The 16,729-nt window shown below is 36.3% G+C and overlaps 4 protein-coding genes across 8 annotated transcripts in view; 2 read left to right on the forward strand and 2 right to left on the reverse strand.

The window, feature by feature from the left end:
- On the forward strand, nucleotides 1–4,805 carry Dnaaf5 (Dynein axonemal assembly factor 5). Its single transcript, XM_064061465.1, has 8 exons — nucleotides 1–625; nucleotides 678–861; nucleotides 918–1,063; nucleotides 1,220–1,452; nucleotides 3,317–3,526; nucleotides 3,574–4,363; nucleotides 4,409–4,600; nucleotides 4,651–4,805. The coding sequence occupies exons 1-8, from the start codon at nucleotides 1–3 to the stop codon at nucleotides 4,782–4,784; spliced, it is 2,514 nt and encodes an 837-aa protein (XP_063917535.1). The 3' UTR covers nucleotides 4,785–4,805.
- A 346-nt stretch (nucleotides 4,806–5,151) lies between these two features.
- On the forward strand, nucleotides 5,152–5,418 carry LOC135131696 (cyclin-dependent kinase 2-associated protein 1-like). The gene has a single exon (XM_064059542.1). It carries the CDS (start codon nucleotides 5,152–5,154, stop codon nucleotides 5,416–5,418), a length of 267 nt encoding a protein of 88 aa, XP_063915612.1.
- A 228-nt stretch (nucleotides 5,419–5,646) lies between these two features.
- On the reverse strand, nucleotides 5,647–6,244 carry LOC135133181 (protein C10). Its single transcript, XM_064061481.1, has one exon. The coding sequence runs from the start codon at nucleotides 6,169–6,171 to the stop codon at nucleotides 5,791–5,793; it is 381 nt and encodes a 126-aa protein (XP_063917551.1). The 5' UTR covers nucleotides 6,172–6,244; the 3' UTR covers nucleotides 5,647–5,790.
- Nucleotides 6,245–6,411: 167 nt separating this feature from the next.
- Nucleotides 6,412–16,729, reverse strand: part of LOC135133171 (epsin-1) — a 28,981-nt gene continuing 18,663 nt past the window's right edge. For 3 of the 5 annotated variants that reach the window (XM_064061468.1, XM_064061467.1, XM_064061470.1), the window contains 5 exons: nucleotides 15,474–15,864; nucleotides 14,964–15,090; nucleotides 14,871–14,906; nucleotides 14,012–14,453; nucleotides 6,412–7,550 (listed from right to left, as the gene is read on the reverse strand). In XM_064061468.1, coding sequence (XP_063917538.1) covers nucleotides 7,231–7,550; nucleotides 14,012–14,453; nucleotides 14,871–14,906; nucleotides 14,964–15,090; nucleotides 15,474–15,864 — 1,316 coding nt within the window. In that variant the 3' untranslated portion in view covers nucleotides 6,412–7,230. The remainder of the gene's footprint in view (nucleotides 7,551–14,011; nucleotides 14,454–14,870; nucleotides 14,907–14,963; nucleotides 15,091–15,473; nucleotides 15,865–16,729) is intronic. The other 2 variants (XM_064061469.1, XM_064061471.1) reach the window with 2 other exon arrangements.

Raw genomic sequence — 16,729 nt, forward strand, 5'->3', positions numbered from 1 at the left:
ATGCCATCCGAGAGCGAAAACTCAGTCCAAACCGCCAAAAAAATCGCCACTTGTCTCCAAAGCCCCGACAAGAAAGTGCGCAAGCAAGTCTTCGTCGACCTCCAGACGTTTCTCTCCGAGAATGAATTCTCCAACCAAGAACTTCGCAATATCTTCTCCGAGACGCACATGTACACCCTCAATGGTTTCCGCGACAAGACGGAGCTCGTGCGGGAGCAGGCAATCAAGTTTATGTCGTTTTTCGTCATCGACAAGCTCCCCTTGAACGATTTTTACCTAACTTATGTGTGTCCCGTGCTGGTGGAGCGAATCGGGAGCGTGGAGTTGATCGAAGAGTCCGAGGAGATTCGGCTGGAGTTGGTCAAGTTTTTGCAGGCGATTATTTTGAAGTACTCGAATAGCGAACAGTTGAAGCCGTTTTTGGGCGACTGTGTGGTGATTTTGTGCGAGATGGTGAAGGACAAGCATCCGGCTATTAAGGAGCTGAGTTGTAGGTGCGTGGTGGATTTAGCGCAGGCGTTACCGAGGGATTTTCATATGCAGGCGGAGAGTTTGGTGAAGCCGATTGTGAGTTGTTTTGGGCATCAGAGGTTTAGGGTGAGGGTGGAGGCGGTGAAGGCGGTTGGTAGGTGGTCACGGGAGGGTGTGAAAGGGTTTTAATTTAATTGTGGTTGTAGGGGAGGTGATTATGCATAGTTCTTATAAAGGGTTGGATGAGGCAATTGTTCCAATGGCTGAGAAGTTGTTTGATCAGATACCGCTAGTGAGAAGAACGGTTGGTCAAGTGGCTGCCAGGTGGTTAATGGAGTATAGAGATAGATACTCGTTTTTCTATAAAATATTACCTTTACTATTGACAGGGTATGTATTAATCAATTAATTAATCATTAGTGTTAATGGTTAAAATAATTTTGTAGCCTCAATGATGAAGTAGAGGAGACCAGAATTGAAGCACAAGATCTCTGGGAAAAAGTAGGGCTTCAGTACAAGAACGAAAATGAGAAGGATTTGAAGGACCAAATTGACTTTCTGCTTGAGCCGCCAAAATATTATCCAAAAGATAGTAAGAAAAGATTTTGATTTCTGAGTGACTATTAATCTTTGGAATTATTTTGTCAAGTTGGCAACATATTTAAAATTTTATGGTGGCATTACTGCCAATACAAAAATAATAGTCACCAGATATTTTTCCATTTATTCTCTTATGGGTTTATTTTAGTAAAAAGACCCAACTTGGGATGTCGCGTACTTGTCCAAAGAAACGTCATTAAATTAGCTAAAGCCCTCGCTCTTGAACTAACTTGTTGGCAAGAAGATGTGCGTGTTCGTTGTTCACAATTATTGTGCAGCCTTGCTTTACATTCTGAAGAGGGCTTAACACAGAATTTACAAGAATTGTTACCGGCTATGTACTCGGCAGCAAGAGACGACGATCAGAGGGTTGTTGTCAATGTATGTTTAGACAGTGGTGGTAAAGGTCGATTTATAAACTTCTCGCTGACGTTGCGTTTTCGACCAATCAATTTTTCGGTAATGTGCAGTGCTGTCAACCTGAAGGAAAATCCCATGAAGTAGGGGGGACATTTTTCTTGTAGAGAAATAAGGATTTTGCAATTAAGCTCCATCCCCTTAGCTCACGACCAATCACAATTGAGATAGGGCAGCTTAAAACATGTGTAAAATGGTAAATTTGTATAGGGAAATATCGATTTTGCAATTACGCTCCGCCCCTGGGTCTGACAACGAATGAAAATTTCATCACGATTGAGATCTAGACGGATCGGTGGGGCTTCTCTTTTGGTTTTCTTTTTTAATTAATACATTTAGTTTTCTTTGTATAACACGATTACTTATTTCACATTTTTCTCGTAGAAAAATAGGTATTTTACAATTAAGCTCCGCCCCTCTGCCTACGATGAATAAAAAAATCATCAGAATTGAAATAGGGTGGGTGGGCGGGGCTTACATTTTGCCTTTTTTTTAATATACATAGCCATCTTTTTACAACCAGAAACTTAAAACATGGCTAAAATGGTACATTTTTACAAGGAAATATGGATTTTGCAATTATGGGGCGGAGCCGAATTGCAAAATCGACATTTCCTTATGCAAATTTTTCATGTTAAACATGTTTTAACTTTCATGTTGTGAAAAGAAGTCTACACAGATTAAAACAAAAACACAAAACATAAGCCCGCCCACCCGCCCGATCTCAATTGTGATGATTTTTTCATTCGCCGTGAACCAAGAGGGCGGAGCCTATTTGCAAAATACTTAACTTTTTTCCACGAAATTAAATACATGTTTTTGTGTTGTGTGTTGTTCGAAAAATACTCTGTATATTAAGAAAAAAAGCCAAAAGGTTTACCCCGCCCACCCACTCCATCTCAATTGTGATGATTTTTTTTATTCTTAGAAATTTAAAACATGTTTAAAATGGTAAATTTTTGTCAGAAAATATAGATTTTGCAATTAGCCTCCGCCCCTAGATCAGCCAACGAATGAGAACTTAATTACTGTTTAGATCAGGATAAGTATGGGTGGGGCCTAATCTTTGGTTTAATTTTTTCCTTAATATACATAGTATTCTTTGAACAATACTTGTTTTTAATTTCTCGTAGAGAAATAAGGATTTTGGAGTTAAGCTCCGCCCCTTTGGCTTACGACGAATAAAAAAATCATCTGAATTGAGACAGGGCGGGTGGGCGGGGCTTATATTTTGCCTTATTTTTTTTCTTAATATACATAGCCATCTTTTGACAACAAGAAACTTAAAACATGTTTAAAATGGTAAATTCTTGTAGACAAATATGGATCTTGCAATTAAGCCCCGCACCTCGATCTGACAACAAATGAAAAATTCATCACAATTGAGAATCTTTGGCTGTATTTTTTTCTTAATATACACAGTATTTTTTGAACAACACGATACTCAAAAACATGTTTTTAATTTCTCGTAGGTAAATAAGGATTTTGCAGTTAAGCTCCGCCTTCTTGACTCATTACGAATAAAAAAATCACCACGATTGACATAGGGCGGGTGGGCGGGGCTACATTTTGCCCTTTTTTTCTTAATATGTGTAGACTTATTTCGACAACAAGAAACTTAAAATATGTCTAAAATGCAACGGGAACTTCAACGTCAACAGCAAGTTTATAAATTCCACTTAAAACACCCAAAACAACGTTAGACTACCTATTTTAGTTGTTGGAATACCAGTCAAAAGATATTTAATCACATGATTGCCATAGCAACATATATAGGCAGTCTAATTATTATTAGTACAAAATAAAGCTTTATCTGTGAAAATTGTAGATAATTAGAGCTAGTGAATTAATGGGGATTTTTATACCCACTAAAACGTGGTACCAACTGGTACTGCCGGCAGTGGAAAATGGCGCCCATTTTGGCCACTTGTCTGTCTTGAGTGGCTTCATTAAAGGAACCCCCCAAGAATACATCACTGACAAATTAGAAGAAATCACCAAGCTTTTATCAGATGACACCCTATGTTTTACGCGCAAGGTACAAACAAGATTTTCTTTACAATCTTGAACTTTTATCATTTTCAGAAAAAAAACCAAATCGAACTAATCAAGTGTGTAGAAGCCATATTGGAAAAATTCTCCGAAAAAAGCGGCTCCGAAGTAGGCTTCCACCTTTTCAAAATCGTAATCTCTGTAATTTCGTTGCGCGATATTGAAAACACCCACTTCACCATCGACCTTCTCCAACCCCTATATAAAACTCTGGGATTCCCCTACTGTGACGCTTTATGGAGCGCCTACGCGCACCGCCTTCTCATCCACATTGCCACCGACCCCAAATCTTGGCTAGTCGTGACTTCTCAGCGCTGCATTTTCGAAACGATCCTCCTCGAGTCAAATTCGGCCTTCGGGGAAAACCTCCCCACTATTGCCAACATTCTAATCCAAACTTTAAACCCAGAGGCTGATCCTGAATCTCGTTTGAAAACCTTCTGGGCTTTGTCGACAGCGTTTGACCACAAATCAGTCATTTTCGAGAAATCTGACGATCAGACGGCTTTTTTTGCCAAGCTGATTTCAGAAGTGTTTGTGCCGTCTTTGGTTTGGCACCCCGGACTGACTGCCGAAGCGCTGCGAACAATGGCAGCGGCTTGCTTATTATGTGCTTTAAACCCTTCAGGAGACGTGGATTTGTTTGCTGGGGGGGATGAATTTAGAGAGTTGTGGGAGAAGTTGGCACCATTGTTGATTTCGTTGATGGAGGATGCGGCGTACAGAAGTCGACAGTTGGCAATGGAGTGTGTCGCGGTGCTGAAGAAACACGCTTGCCAACATGGAGTGTGGAGAAACGAAGATCTGATTAGAGTGTATCCAGGTGAGAGATAAATAAATATTGGTGTTGTGTATATTGTTTTTGTAGAAATTTTGAAGAGGTTGGATGATCCTACTGAAAAAGTGAGACTTTGTGCGTTGAGAGTACTCCCTGAGGTATTCGCGGACCCACCAGAGGCTTTCAAGGAGCCTAATTTTAGGGCCCATCATGAATTAATTATTGATACACTTCTGACTCATTTTGACGACGATGATAAATGTGTTAGGGATTTAGTGTTCGGTATGTTTTATATGGAAACTTAATGTTTAACACTAGTTGCCATTTTGTAGATGTTTTGAAGGTGGTTGCCGTTTTCAATTGTGAAGAAGTACGTTCGAAGGTTGAACGCCATAAGCCACTTTTGTGTAACCAGGAGGGGTGCGACGAAGTTTTAGATTATTTAAAACAATTATTGCTACAATAAAATAATACATATTTAAAAATATCACAGTTAACTCTGATTTACTTTTTTTTCCATTTAGTGCCGCTTGGTTGGCAGCAAACGTCAACGATAACATTTGCGTTTTGCGTTGTGATTGGTGGAGTAAATTTTGATTATTTGTTGCTGTTTGTTTTGCTATTTGTGCTCGTTATCGGTAATTATTGCTTTCTTATTTCTAGTTGAGTCATTTCGTCCTAATTTTGCCTGATTTCGTTTAAAGAAGACACTAGTCGAAAGTGTTCGCCTGGAGAATCATAATCACAAAAGTGAGGTTATGTTTGTATTTATTTTTTTTCTAAAACAGCTTCCTAGTTATGTAAACCTTATTAATTTTGGAACTAGGTGAAGAATGGAAACTGTGGACATTCAAGCTGTGGAGTCGAAACTGAGCGACGTCACAGTAACTGCCATTCCGATGACTCCAAAGGTCACCCAACAACCAGGACAGTCAAAATATGCTCAGCTCCTTGGCGTTATAGAAGAAATGGGGAGAGAAGTGCGTCCCACGTACGCTGGAAGTAGAAGTTCGGCCGAACGTTTAAAGCGAGGTATTGTTCACGCAAGGATATTAGTTAGAGAGTGTTTAATAGAAACCGAAAGAAGTGCACGACAGTAATCACAGTTACCTTCAGAGACCAAAAATACCACTATGTCAATTTCAAATGAATTCAGGTATCCAAGTACAAATTCAACTGCAAATGTCAGATTACTTTTCAACTGCTTGATAGATGGTTCCAAAGTGTTAAAATAATCATAGAGGTTTATTGTAAAATGGGATTGGTGCGTCATTGTTGCAGATTATCCAGCATTGATCTCATTTTTTGGCTTTGTTCAATACTTAAACTTGTATAAAGTTGTAGATTTATATTGCTCAGGTGTAAAATAGGGAACATATTTTTACAGATTTTGTATCCAATAGTTTTCATTTTAGAGTACCATATGCACAATAAAAGGTATTTTTTTTATTACAAAAAAATCATTCAACGACTCAGCTACTACTCGTGCGTTCCTCCGCCGGAGATTCACTCGACGCGTTCACCGAAACCGGGGGCAAATAGTAGGCTTTGATCAAACCGTTGAGGCGAGCCACTTCGGTGTCCTCTCGTTCGAGATTTCGCAACATTTGTGTGAATTTTATTATGCCTTCGCGGCCACTGGGAAAACCGAAGTCTTTTATAACGTCCATTTCGACCTGCATCACTATGGGGAATAAAAACTGCATCATTTTTAGCATCTCGTTGCCGACGTTGTCTTTAGCGTCTTCGAGTTTTTTCACGCTTTGGGGGGTCTGCAGTTCTTCTAGGGTTTTGTTGAGGATTTCTATGGCCATTTCGGACGTTAATACTGGGGTGGTTTCGGAACGAGCCATTGTTTATTAGAATTTGTTTGGGAAGGGCTGTTCTAACCTCACTTTGTGGGTGGCAGGAGTGCCACGCCCATAAATTTAAATGTTCAAGCCAGAAAGATTCCAAACTGGTCATGTTTTAAACGGTGGTGTATTGTTGGTTGCATACCGCAATTAAAAACAACGTACCCCTTCCTGATTGGCGAGTTATTTATTTCGTCATAGGCTTCAAACAAGGGAGTGCGGAAATAAAATGTTAGTATGTATATTTTAAAATTTTATTTCTTTTATGAATGTAAGTGAAAATAGCTATCACGATACATAAAACTTCCATTAAACCCTTCATAAACGCGCCTATCTCCTTCTTATATTACAAAACCTATTCTAAAAAATTAGTTAATATTTACATGTTTTGAAGTAGTTTAAAACATTATTGCGTAACTCAACATGAACGGTAAATAACTGTAAATATATACAAATATAGCAAGTTAAATACAATAAACAAATATATAGAAATATATTACGTAAAATTAACCTTTTATACATAAATAACATGTTTTGTAAAATGAAGAAAATACTGGTTACACTATAAAAAAATATACACAACTAAAATAAAAATTACTGTTTTAGGCATTGAATAAATAAACGCGTGGTAAAACAAACTGAGGCAGTTACCAAACCAACCAGCATAAAACATCAACATACAAAAACTGTACATTTATCAGTCTATCGAGTGACGGATTTCTTTTGAAGTAAAGCTTCAAGCAAGCAAGTTATAAAACTCCTTAAATTTATTTAATCAAAATATAGATATGTACTTTGTATAACAATAAAATCGGTTTGTATATCTCCAAACTAAATGAGCAATAATTCCATCACATTTCGCAAAAACCATAAAACATAAACGACCAAACATTAAAAGCCACACGTGACGTGTCGCCGCAGCGTTTACTCTGTTCCAAATTATCCTAAAAACAATTGGTGTACGAGAAAGGATTTCGTGTACAGTTGCGCAAACCTTGAATTTCCGTCATTAACCGGGTGAAACCGTAAGAGCTGACCTTACCGAGGTGGGTGGCTATGTTAAGACAAGAACGGGTTCGCCTGCTCGCCGCTCTTCATCCAGGGCGCGCCGAGTTGGGCGTTGTTGGGCACCGGCGTCCACGGGTCCTGCGTGGGCGGCGGCGGCGCGCTGCCCCCGAACGCCTGGCTGCTGGGGGGGTACTGCGGCGCGCCGAAGCCGGAGTAGGCCGAGCTCGCCGGCGCCGCGAACTGCGCGAACGACGCCTGTTTTATCTCGTTTATCGAGGGCTTGGGCGGCGGCGGGTTGAACACCGGCCGCGGCGGCTGGGCTTGGCTCTCGGAGAAGGGATTTGCGGCCATCGACGAATTCAACGGCTTGCCTGAAAAAGAGAAGGCAAAATATTGAATAATTTGGATAAATAGTACACTGAAAGTTTACGATTTTTCACGACACCGTTTAAGCTTCTCCTTACACTTCTCAAACTTTTCAACTAATACTTGTCAGTTTCAATTAATAATGTAGTAATAATGGAAAAAAGTTAAAATGAAAATTTAAATTTCAAATGTTACAATCTGAAATTTGTCGTATTAACCACAACAAAAATCCTCCGAATTTGCAATTAATAAAAAAATAATTTCATGTATGATACAAGTTTTTTTTTCCAATTGCATGGTGCCAAATAATCAAGAAAAAGTCGTCTAGTAACCATTGAAATTTAATGTTAAACAAGTTATGTTGGCACCATCAACATGTCCCTTGGTCCAATTGACAGCTTGGGGTCAAACAAAGTCCCTATATTTAGGTAATTTGTGGTCAAATAACTGTCAAATAGCTGCAATGCCAACATCAATATTTTAAAAGTAAATTTCATAGCCCACTAGACGAGTTTTTCTGGTTAATATCAAATGATAAAAAAAGTGGTCTGGTCACCCATGGAACTAATTAATTAATAAATATTAAAAAAAGCTGTTCTAGAAGTACTGTTGTTTTCCCTTTAAGTTAACCTGTGAGTTTGACATTTGTATTGTCAGTGCTATAAAAAAATGCTTGAGGCGAAAATTTTTATTCATATATTTTATTTCATGGCCGACCAAAGGATGTTTTTTCGATAACATGGTGCCAAATAATCAAGAAAAAAGTTGCCCAATTACCCATGGAACTAACAGTGCAATAAACAAAAAATGCTTGAAAGAACATACAATTTTTTATTCTTAGCAAAATGAAATCAAACAAGAAAGCGATGAGAATTAATTTTTCATAATCTCAAAAACAAACACGCTGACAGTGCAGATTTTGCCAACACAATTTAAAAAATAATCATTTCATGGCCAATTAAATGACATTTTTTCGATCACATGGTGCCACATGATCAAGAAAAAACTCGTCAAGGCACCATTGAAATTTAATGTTAAACAAGTTATGTTGGCAATGCTAACATCTTCCTTGTTCGAATTGACAGTTTGGGGTCAAATGGCTGCAATGCCAATATCAATACATACTTTAAACATAAATTTCATAGCGTACTAGAAGAGTTTTTTTGGTCGATACCAAATGGTCGAAAAAATCATCTAGTCACCCATGGAATTAATTAATTAATTAATTAATAATAATTTAATTTCCCATAACCTCAAAAACGAACACGCTGACAGTGTAGATTTGACACAATTTAAAAAATAATAATTCTATAACCAACTAAAGGACGTTTTTTCAATCATGTAGTGCGAAATGAAAAAAAAAGACTGAAATTTAATGTCAAACAAGTTCTGTTGGCAACACCAACGCGTTCCTTGTTCGAATTGATAGTTTGGGCAAATAGGTCGCAATGCCAAGGTCAATATATTAGAAATAAATTTTATAGCCCCCTAGACAATTTTTTCTGATTAATACCAAATGATCAAAATAAAAAGTCGTCTAGTCACCCATGGAATTAATTAATTAATAAAAGAACTGTTCTGATAGCAGTACTGTTGTTTTCCCTTAAAGTTAACCTGTCAGTTTGACATTTGTATTGCCAATACAATCAAAAAAATTCTTGAAAGAACATCAAATTTTTATTATTCAAAGTTATTACGAACATGAAATCAAAACAGAAAACGATAAGAATTAATTTCCTATAATTTCAAAAACGAAGACGTTGAAAGTGCAGATTTTGCTGAGAGAATTTATAAAATAATAATTTCATGGCCAACTCGAGGACGTCTTTTCGAAATGATAAAAAAAGTCATCTAGCAACCATTGAAATTTATAATGTTAAAAAAATTAGGTTGTCAACACCGACGTTTTCCTTGTTCGAATTGACAGTTTGGGGTTAAACAAAATCCCTATCTTTACGGACTTTAGGGCCAAATAACTGTCAAATAGCTACAATGCCAACCTCAATATTTTAAAAATAAATTTTAAAGCCCACTAGACGATTTTTTCTGGTAGATACCAAATGATCGAAAAAAAAAAAGTTGGCTAGTCACCCATGGAATTAATTAATTAATAATAAAAAAACTGGTAGTACTGTTGTTTTCCCTTGAAGTTAACCCACCAGTTTGACATTTGTATTGTTAGTGCAATGAAAAATGCTTGTAACACAAAATTTTTATTATCCAAATTTATTACGAAAATGAAATCAATCAAGAAAACGATGAGAATTAATTTCTCATAATTTCAAAAACGAAGACGTTGAAAGTGCAGATTTTGCCGACACAATTTATAAAATAATAATTTCATGGTCAACTCGAGGACGTTTTTTCGAAATGATAAAAAAGTCATCTAGCAACCATTGAAATTTATAATGTTAAAAAAGTTAGGTTGTCAACACCGACGTTTTCCTTGTTCGAATTGACAGTTTGGGGTCAAACAAAATCCCTATCTTTACGGACTTTAGGGTCAAATAACTGTCAAATAGCTACAATGCCAACCTCAAAAAAAGTGCAGATTTTGCCGACACAATTTATAAAATAATAATTTCATGGTCAACTCGAGGACGTTTTTTCGAAATGATAAAAAAGTCATCTAGCAACCATTGAAATTTATAATGTTAAAAAAGTTAGGTTGTCAACACCGACGTTTTCCTTGTTCGAATTGACAGTTTGGGGTCAAACAAAATCCCTATCTTTACGGACTTTAGGGTCAAATAACTGTCAAATAGCTACAATGCCAACCTCAATATTTTAAAAATAAATTTTATAGCCCACTAGACGATTTTTTCTGGTAGATATCAAATGATCGAAAAAAAAAGTTGTCTAGTCACCCATGGAATTAATTAATTAATAATAAAAAAACTGGTAGTACTGTTGTATCCCTTGAAGTTAACCTACCCGTTTGACATTTGTATTGTCAGTGCAATAAAAAAATGCTTGAAACATAAAATTTTTATTATTCAAATTTATTACGAAAATGAAATCAAGCAAGAAAACGATGAGAATTAATTTGCCATAATTTCAAAAACGAAGACGTTGAAACAGCAGATTTTGCCGACACAATCAACTCGAAGACGTTTTTTCGAAATGATAAAAAAAGTCATCTAGCTACCATTGGAATTTATAATGTTAAAAAAGTTAGGTTGTCAACACCGACGTTTTCATTGTTCGAATTGACAGTTTAGGGTCAAACAAAATCCGTATCTTTACGGACTTTTGGGTCAAATAACTGTCAAATAGCTGCAATGCCAACCTCAATGTTTTAAAAATAAATTTTATAGCCCACTAGACAATTTTTTCTGGTAGATACCAAATGATCGAAAAAAAAAGGTGGCTAGTCAGCCATGGAATTAAATAATTAATAACAAAAAACTAGTACTGTTGTTTTCCCTTGAAGTTAACCCTACCAGTTTGACATTTGTATTGTCAGTGTAATAAAAAAATGCTTGAAACATAAAATTTTTATGATTCAAATTTATTATGAAAATGAAATCAATCAAGAAAACGATGATAATTATTTCTGAAAATGTCAAATTTCATGGCCCACTAGATGAGTTTTTCTAGTTGATATCAAATGATCGACAAAAAAGTCATCTAGTCACCCACGGAATTAATTAATAAATAAATAATAAACAAAAATTGGTAGTACTGAAACATAAAATTTTTATTACTCAAAGTTATTACCACATTGAAATCAATCAAGAAAACGATGAAAAAAATTTTTTCATAATCTTAAATTTAATAGTTCAGTAGACGAGTTTTTCTGGTTGATATCAAATGATCGACAAAAAGTCGTCTAGTCATCTATGGAATTAATTAATGGAAAAAAAAAAAAACTGCTGGTGGTACTGTTGTTTTCCCTTGAAGTTAACCTGTCAGTTTGATATTTGTATTGCCAGTGCAATAAAAATATGCTTGACAGAAACATACAATTTTTATTATCCAAAATTATTATCAAAATGAAATCAAACAAGAAAACGATGAGAATTAATTTCCCAAACGAAAATGTTCACAGTGTAGACTTTGCCAACACAATAAAATAAAATTAAAGAAAAAAAAAAAAACATGGGCGACTAAAGGACGTTTGTTCGATCATATGGTACCAAATGATAAAAAAAGTCATCTAGCAACCACTGAAATTTAATATCAAACAAGTTATGTTGGCAATACCAGCGCCTTCCTTCTTTGAATTGACCAAAGACTTCAAATATATACATATTTAAAGTCTCTGGAATTGACAGTTTGGGGTAAAACAAAATCCCTATATTTGCGGACTTTGGGGTCAAATAGCTGTCAAATAGTTGCAATGCCAACATCAATATTTAAAAAATAAATTTCATAGCCCACTAGACGATTTGTTCTGTTGATACCCAATGACTGAAAAAAGTCGTGTAGTCAACCATGGAATAAATAAATCCTATATAAATAATAATAAAAAACTGTGTTGGGAGCACTGTTGTTTTCCGTTTAAGTTAACCTGTCAGTTTGACATTTGTATTGCCAATACAATAAAAAAAAATCCTTGAAAGAACATACAATTTTTATTATTCACAGTTATTACGAATTATTTCCCAAAATGTAAAATTTCATAGCTCACTAGACTAGAGTTTTTCTGGTTAATATCAAATGATCGACAAAAAAGTCATCTAGTCACCCATGGAATTAATTAATAAATAATAAACAAAAATTGGTAGTACTATTGTTTTGGCTTGACGTTAACCTGTCAGTTTGACATTTGTATTGTCAGTGCAATTAAAATATGCTTGAATGAACATAACATTTTTATTATCCAAAATTATTATCAAAATGAAATCAATCTCCATATTTAATATTTAATTTTTCTGGTAAATAACTGATCGAAAAAAAAAGTCGTTTAGTCACCCATGGAATTAATTACATAATGCAAAAAAAAAACTGCTAGTAGGACTGTTGTTTTCCCTCGAACTTAACTTGCTAGTATAACATTTGTATTATAAAAAAAAAATACTTGAAACATAACATTTTTATTATCCAAAGTTATTACCAAAATGAAATCAAACAAGAAAACGATGAGAATTAATTTTCCATAATCTCAAACTTCATAGCCCACTAGATGAGTTTTTCTGGTTGATATCAAATGATCGACAAAAAAAAATGTCGTCTAGTGGAATTAATGAAAAGAAAAATAAATAAATAATTAAATATTAAGAACTCTGCTGGTAGTACTTGTTTTCCTTAAAGTTAACCTGTCAGTCTGACATTTCTATTGTCTGTGCAATAAAAAAAAAGATTGAAACAAAATTTTTATTATCCAAAGTTATTAGCAAAATGAAATAAAAAAAAGAAAACTATGAGAATTAATTTTCCATAATCTCAAATTTCATAGTCCACTAGATGACCCTTTCTGGATTGAAAAAAAACTGCTGGTAAAGAAAAGAATGAGAATAATTTCAACAGAATTTAAAAAAGAATAATTACATGGCCGACTAAAGGACGCTTTTTCGACCATATGGTGCCAAAAAAAAAAATAGCAACCACTGGAATTTAATGTTAAACAAGTTATGTTGGCCACACCAACGCATTCCTTGTTCGAATTGTCAGTTTGGGCTCATACAAAGTCTCTATATTTACAGACTTTGATGTCATATAACTGTCAAAAAGCTGCAATGCCAACATCAATATTTTAAAAATAAATTTCATAGCCTACTAGACAATTTTTTCTGGTTGATACCAAATGATAAAAAAAGTCGTCTAGTCACCCATGGAATTAACTAATTAATTAATAATAATAAAACTGTGCTGGTGGTACTGTTGCTTTCCCTTTAAGATAACCTTTCAGTGTGACACTTGTATTGTCAGTGTAATAAAAAAAAAATGCTTGAAAGAACATGAAATTTTTATTTTTCAATATTACCAATGAAATCAATCAAGAAAACGATGAGAATTAATTTCCCATAATCTCAAAAACGAACATGCTGACAGTGTAGATTTTGTGTAGACAATTTAAAAAATAATAATTTCATGGCCGACTAATCGACGTTTTCTGAATCATGTGGTGCCAAATGATAAAAAAAAAATCATCTAATACTCACCGAAATTTACTGTTAAATAAGTTATGTTGGCAACACCAACGCCTTGCTTAGACCCTATATTTACGAATTTTAGGGTCAAATAAGTGTGTCAAATAGCTGCAATGGCAACATCAATATTTTAAAAATAATTTCATAGGCCTTTTTTTGGTCGCTATCATATCATCGAAAAAAAAAGTCGTCCAGTCAGCCATGGAAATAATTAAAAAAAAATTTCATCTCGCGTAACTCAAAGTATTATCATTTTGGCATCTGTTAATGAGTGTAACGAGAAGCTTAAAACAGGAAAAAAGTCAAAGATATTCAAAATCTCCAGACTTTTTACGGTTATCCACGACACCCTGTAAACCAAAACTACTTACTCGTCGTGACTAAATTATCCAAATTGACAAGAGCGGAGTTCTCTCCGAGAAAACTCTGCGGGGTCTTTTTCGTAGCACCAGTCGATGGACTCAAGGTCGACGTCGGTAAGGCATCCCCTAACAAGTTCAACTCGAACGGATCATTGGAACTGTTGTGTGTGCCGTTCGTTGTCGTCGTTTTGGGTGAGGAACGATTCCTGTTAGTTATCACATCGAACTCGTCCAAATCCGTGGAAGAACCCTGACTAGTGGGCGACCATGGGTCGTGTTTCTGTTGGGTACTCGTGGTCTGAGGTGGCGGTGGCGGCGTCGTGCTGGTCAGCACCCCGCCCCACGGGTCCGGCTTGGGCATGGGCGGGACCACCGGCTGCCAGGGGTCCCCGGAGGCTGGCGTATTGCTGGGTGGGGAGGAGATGGGGTTGGGTTGCCACGGGGACGATTGCTACAAACAATCAAACGGTCAGATCAGTAAATTTTGATTTCGCAAATTTACAATTGTTTTAATTTCAATGATCAATAAGAATCAATAGCTTAGCGGTGCTTTCAGCGATAGAAATCTGTACACTTTGAGTGCTGTTAAAAATACACCAAATAATAATTCAAAGCAGAGACATAAATTCTCCATTATCATCGCACACAGTCCACTAACCCTTTAATCAAACCACACGTGAAATATTTCTAAGAATACAATTAGTAGAAACGACACGCCATCAGCATGCAATTCCAAGTCTAGTGTACTTGAACTTGAGGAAAATCAATAAAACGCCAGAAACCAGTGCATACATAAAACACCAGCTGTACTTCTAGCTTGTTAGTTGTACTGGCAACACTGTAAATCAATGCAAACCCAAGTACGTACCACCGGGAGAAAATCAAAAAGACTCAAATCCAACGACTAAGTTGAAAAGACAAACATGTAATGAACGTATAAATGACCACGATAATTAGCTACCTGAGGTCGAGGTGGTTGCGGCATCCCCCACGGGTCCACAGCAGGCGCCGTCGCCTCCCCTAAATTCACATCCAAAAGGTCCACCATGTGGCTGTGATGTTCTTGCTTGCTCCTTTCCTCATTCAGTCTAAAACAAAAACAATAAAAAAATCGCCATTCTAAACATGTAACAATGATAATAAATACCAAGTAAACGCTTTTATCTGTTGTAGTAAAAGACCAAAGACGTACTTTTGACATTTTTTTAACTTTAATACCCCCATCAATGGGGGTTACGTCAATTGAAAGTATGCAACCAATGCTACATTAAAAATGCCTACTTGATTTAACAAACAAGCAAAATGTCAACATTTTGGGGAATTTTGTCCCGGTTGGTACAACAAATGTCAAATCCTAACAATGGACGTTCAAATTTTCACAATAATAAATTATTATTAACAATGTGTGAAGCTGTCACTTGACAATAACATTTAAAGCATCTACTCGAGTTTATTATCACCAAGTCATTACTTGAAGTCCTGCTGGCTCTGGCTCAGCGCCAGCTGCAATCTCACGTCGTCGGACTTCCTCTTTTGTTCCTCCTGCTCGGCTTCCTCCCTCGACATCGCTAAGGCCAATTGTAGCTGGAGTTCTTCCTCTCCGGCGGTTTGTGGTCGCGCGTTTTCGATTTCGCGTGGCAAGTCCATGTCGCGGCTGGTGTTCCAGTCGCCCCTGAAGGCCGGGTACTTCGGACTGCATGGGGTGTCCAGACCGCCATCGCTTCCGAAGCCGCTGGCACTCTGGGCGAAGCGCTCTTTCGCCTTGAGGGCCCTCGCTCTTTCGTTTTTCAGTCTTTCGTCGTCCTTCAGGAGGTTCACCAGCTGTTTGGCTTTCTCTCGAACGTTCTGTCCTTGATCTTTGCCTGCCGATTTATCGACCACGGTTAGAATAGTGTGTAGAGAGTTCTTTGAAGTGGAAAGTACACGGTCATTGTTTTATTGCTAAGGAATTGGAGGTGTGGGATGGCGTGTCGTAATCCGATGAGTCGTGAGATTGCGGATTATGCATTGGGGTAATTTTGTTTTAAATTATGGGTGGAACGGTTTAATTTCTGGTGATGAATAAGAGTAGATAGTTTTTTAAATGTATGTAATTAAATTATGTAATGCGTAATAACCATGTGACTTAAAAAAAATTATGACGCAGATATGATTCTCAGAACAAATTTTGTAAGACGGTTGGTTTGGAATCCCATAGATACCACGAAACAACAATATTTATGTTTTTGTGTTTAAAGTTTCAACATAGCTGAGTCGGACGAGTTGTCACTCTAGCCACCGTTTGCGCAACTTAAGTTTAAAAACTAACTGAGACGTAACTTTTTTCGTCATTGTTATCCACTCTTATTTCCTAATTTCTATTATAATGAATAATGAGAATTATTATTTTCAGATTAAGTATCAATTCTTACGATAGTAGAAAATTCTAGATCTATTCGAATCGCTACAATAATCTTACAAAGTGATAACAAAGATAATACAATAAAAAAATAATAACAATGACATCATCTTAAAAAAATGAGAGTACAGAAATTATCGTTTTTTGAGAAACCGGAGACCACTTTCCGACCAGTTACTACATCAAGATAACAGTGATTTATAAAGTGATATAGGACCTGCGATATGCAAAACAGGTCTAACGTTTTACGACCACCCGTTTCGCGGTCTTTTCTAAGGTTCACATTAATAATGTTGAGGTCAAAATAGCGACGAATACACAGAAAAACT

Source organism: Zophobas morio, unplaced genomic scaffold (genome assembly GCF_036711695.1).
Source record: "Zophobas morio isolate AGI-343-1 ecotype UQ-CSIRO unplaced genomic scaffold, CSIRO_AGI_Zmor_V1 ptg000021l, whole genome shotgun sequence".
Taxonomy (NCBI): domain Eukaryota; kingdom Metazoa; phylum Arthropoda; class Insecta; order Coleoptera; family Tenebrionidae; genus Zophobas; species Zophobas morio.

Coding starts and splice junctions, on each gene's coding strand:
- Dnaaf5 (XM_064061465.1), top strand. CDS start 1: ATGCCATCCGAGAGCGAAAACTCAGTCCAAACCGCCAAAAAAATCGCC. Junction 4,364..4,408: donor TCTGATTAGAGTGTATCCAG/GTGAGAGATAAA, acceptor TTGTTTTTGTAG/AAATTTTGAAGAGGTTGGAT. Junction 4,601..4,650: donor TGTTAGGGATTTAGTGTTCG/GTATGTTTTATA, acceptor GCCATTTTGTAG/ATGTTTTGAAGGTGGTTGCC.
- LOC135131696 (XM_064059542.1), top strand. CDS start 5,152: ATGGAAACTGTGGACATTCAAGCTGTGGAGTCGAAACTGAGCGACGTC.
- LOC135133181 (XM_064061481.1), bottom strand. CDS start 6,171: ATGGCTCGTTCCGAAACCACCCCAGTATTAACGTCCGAAATGGCCATA.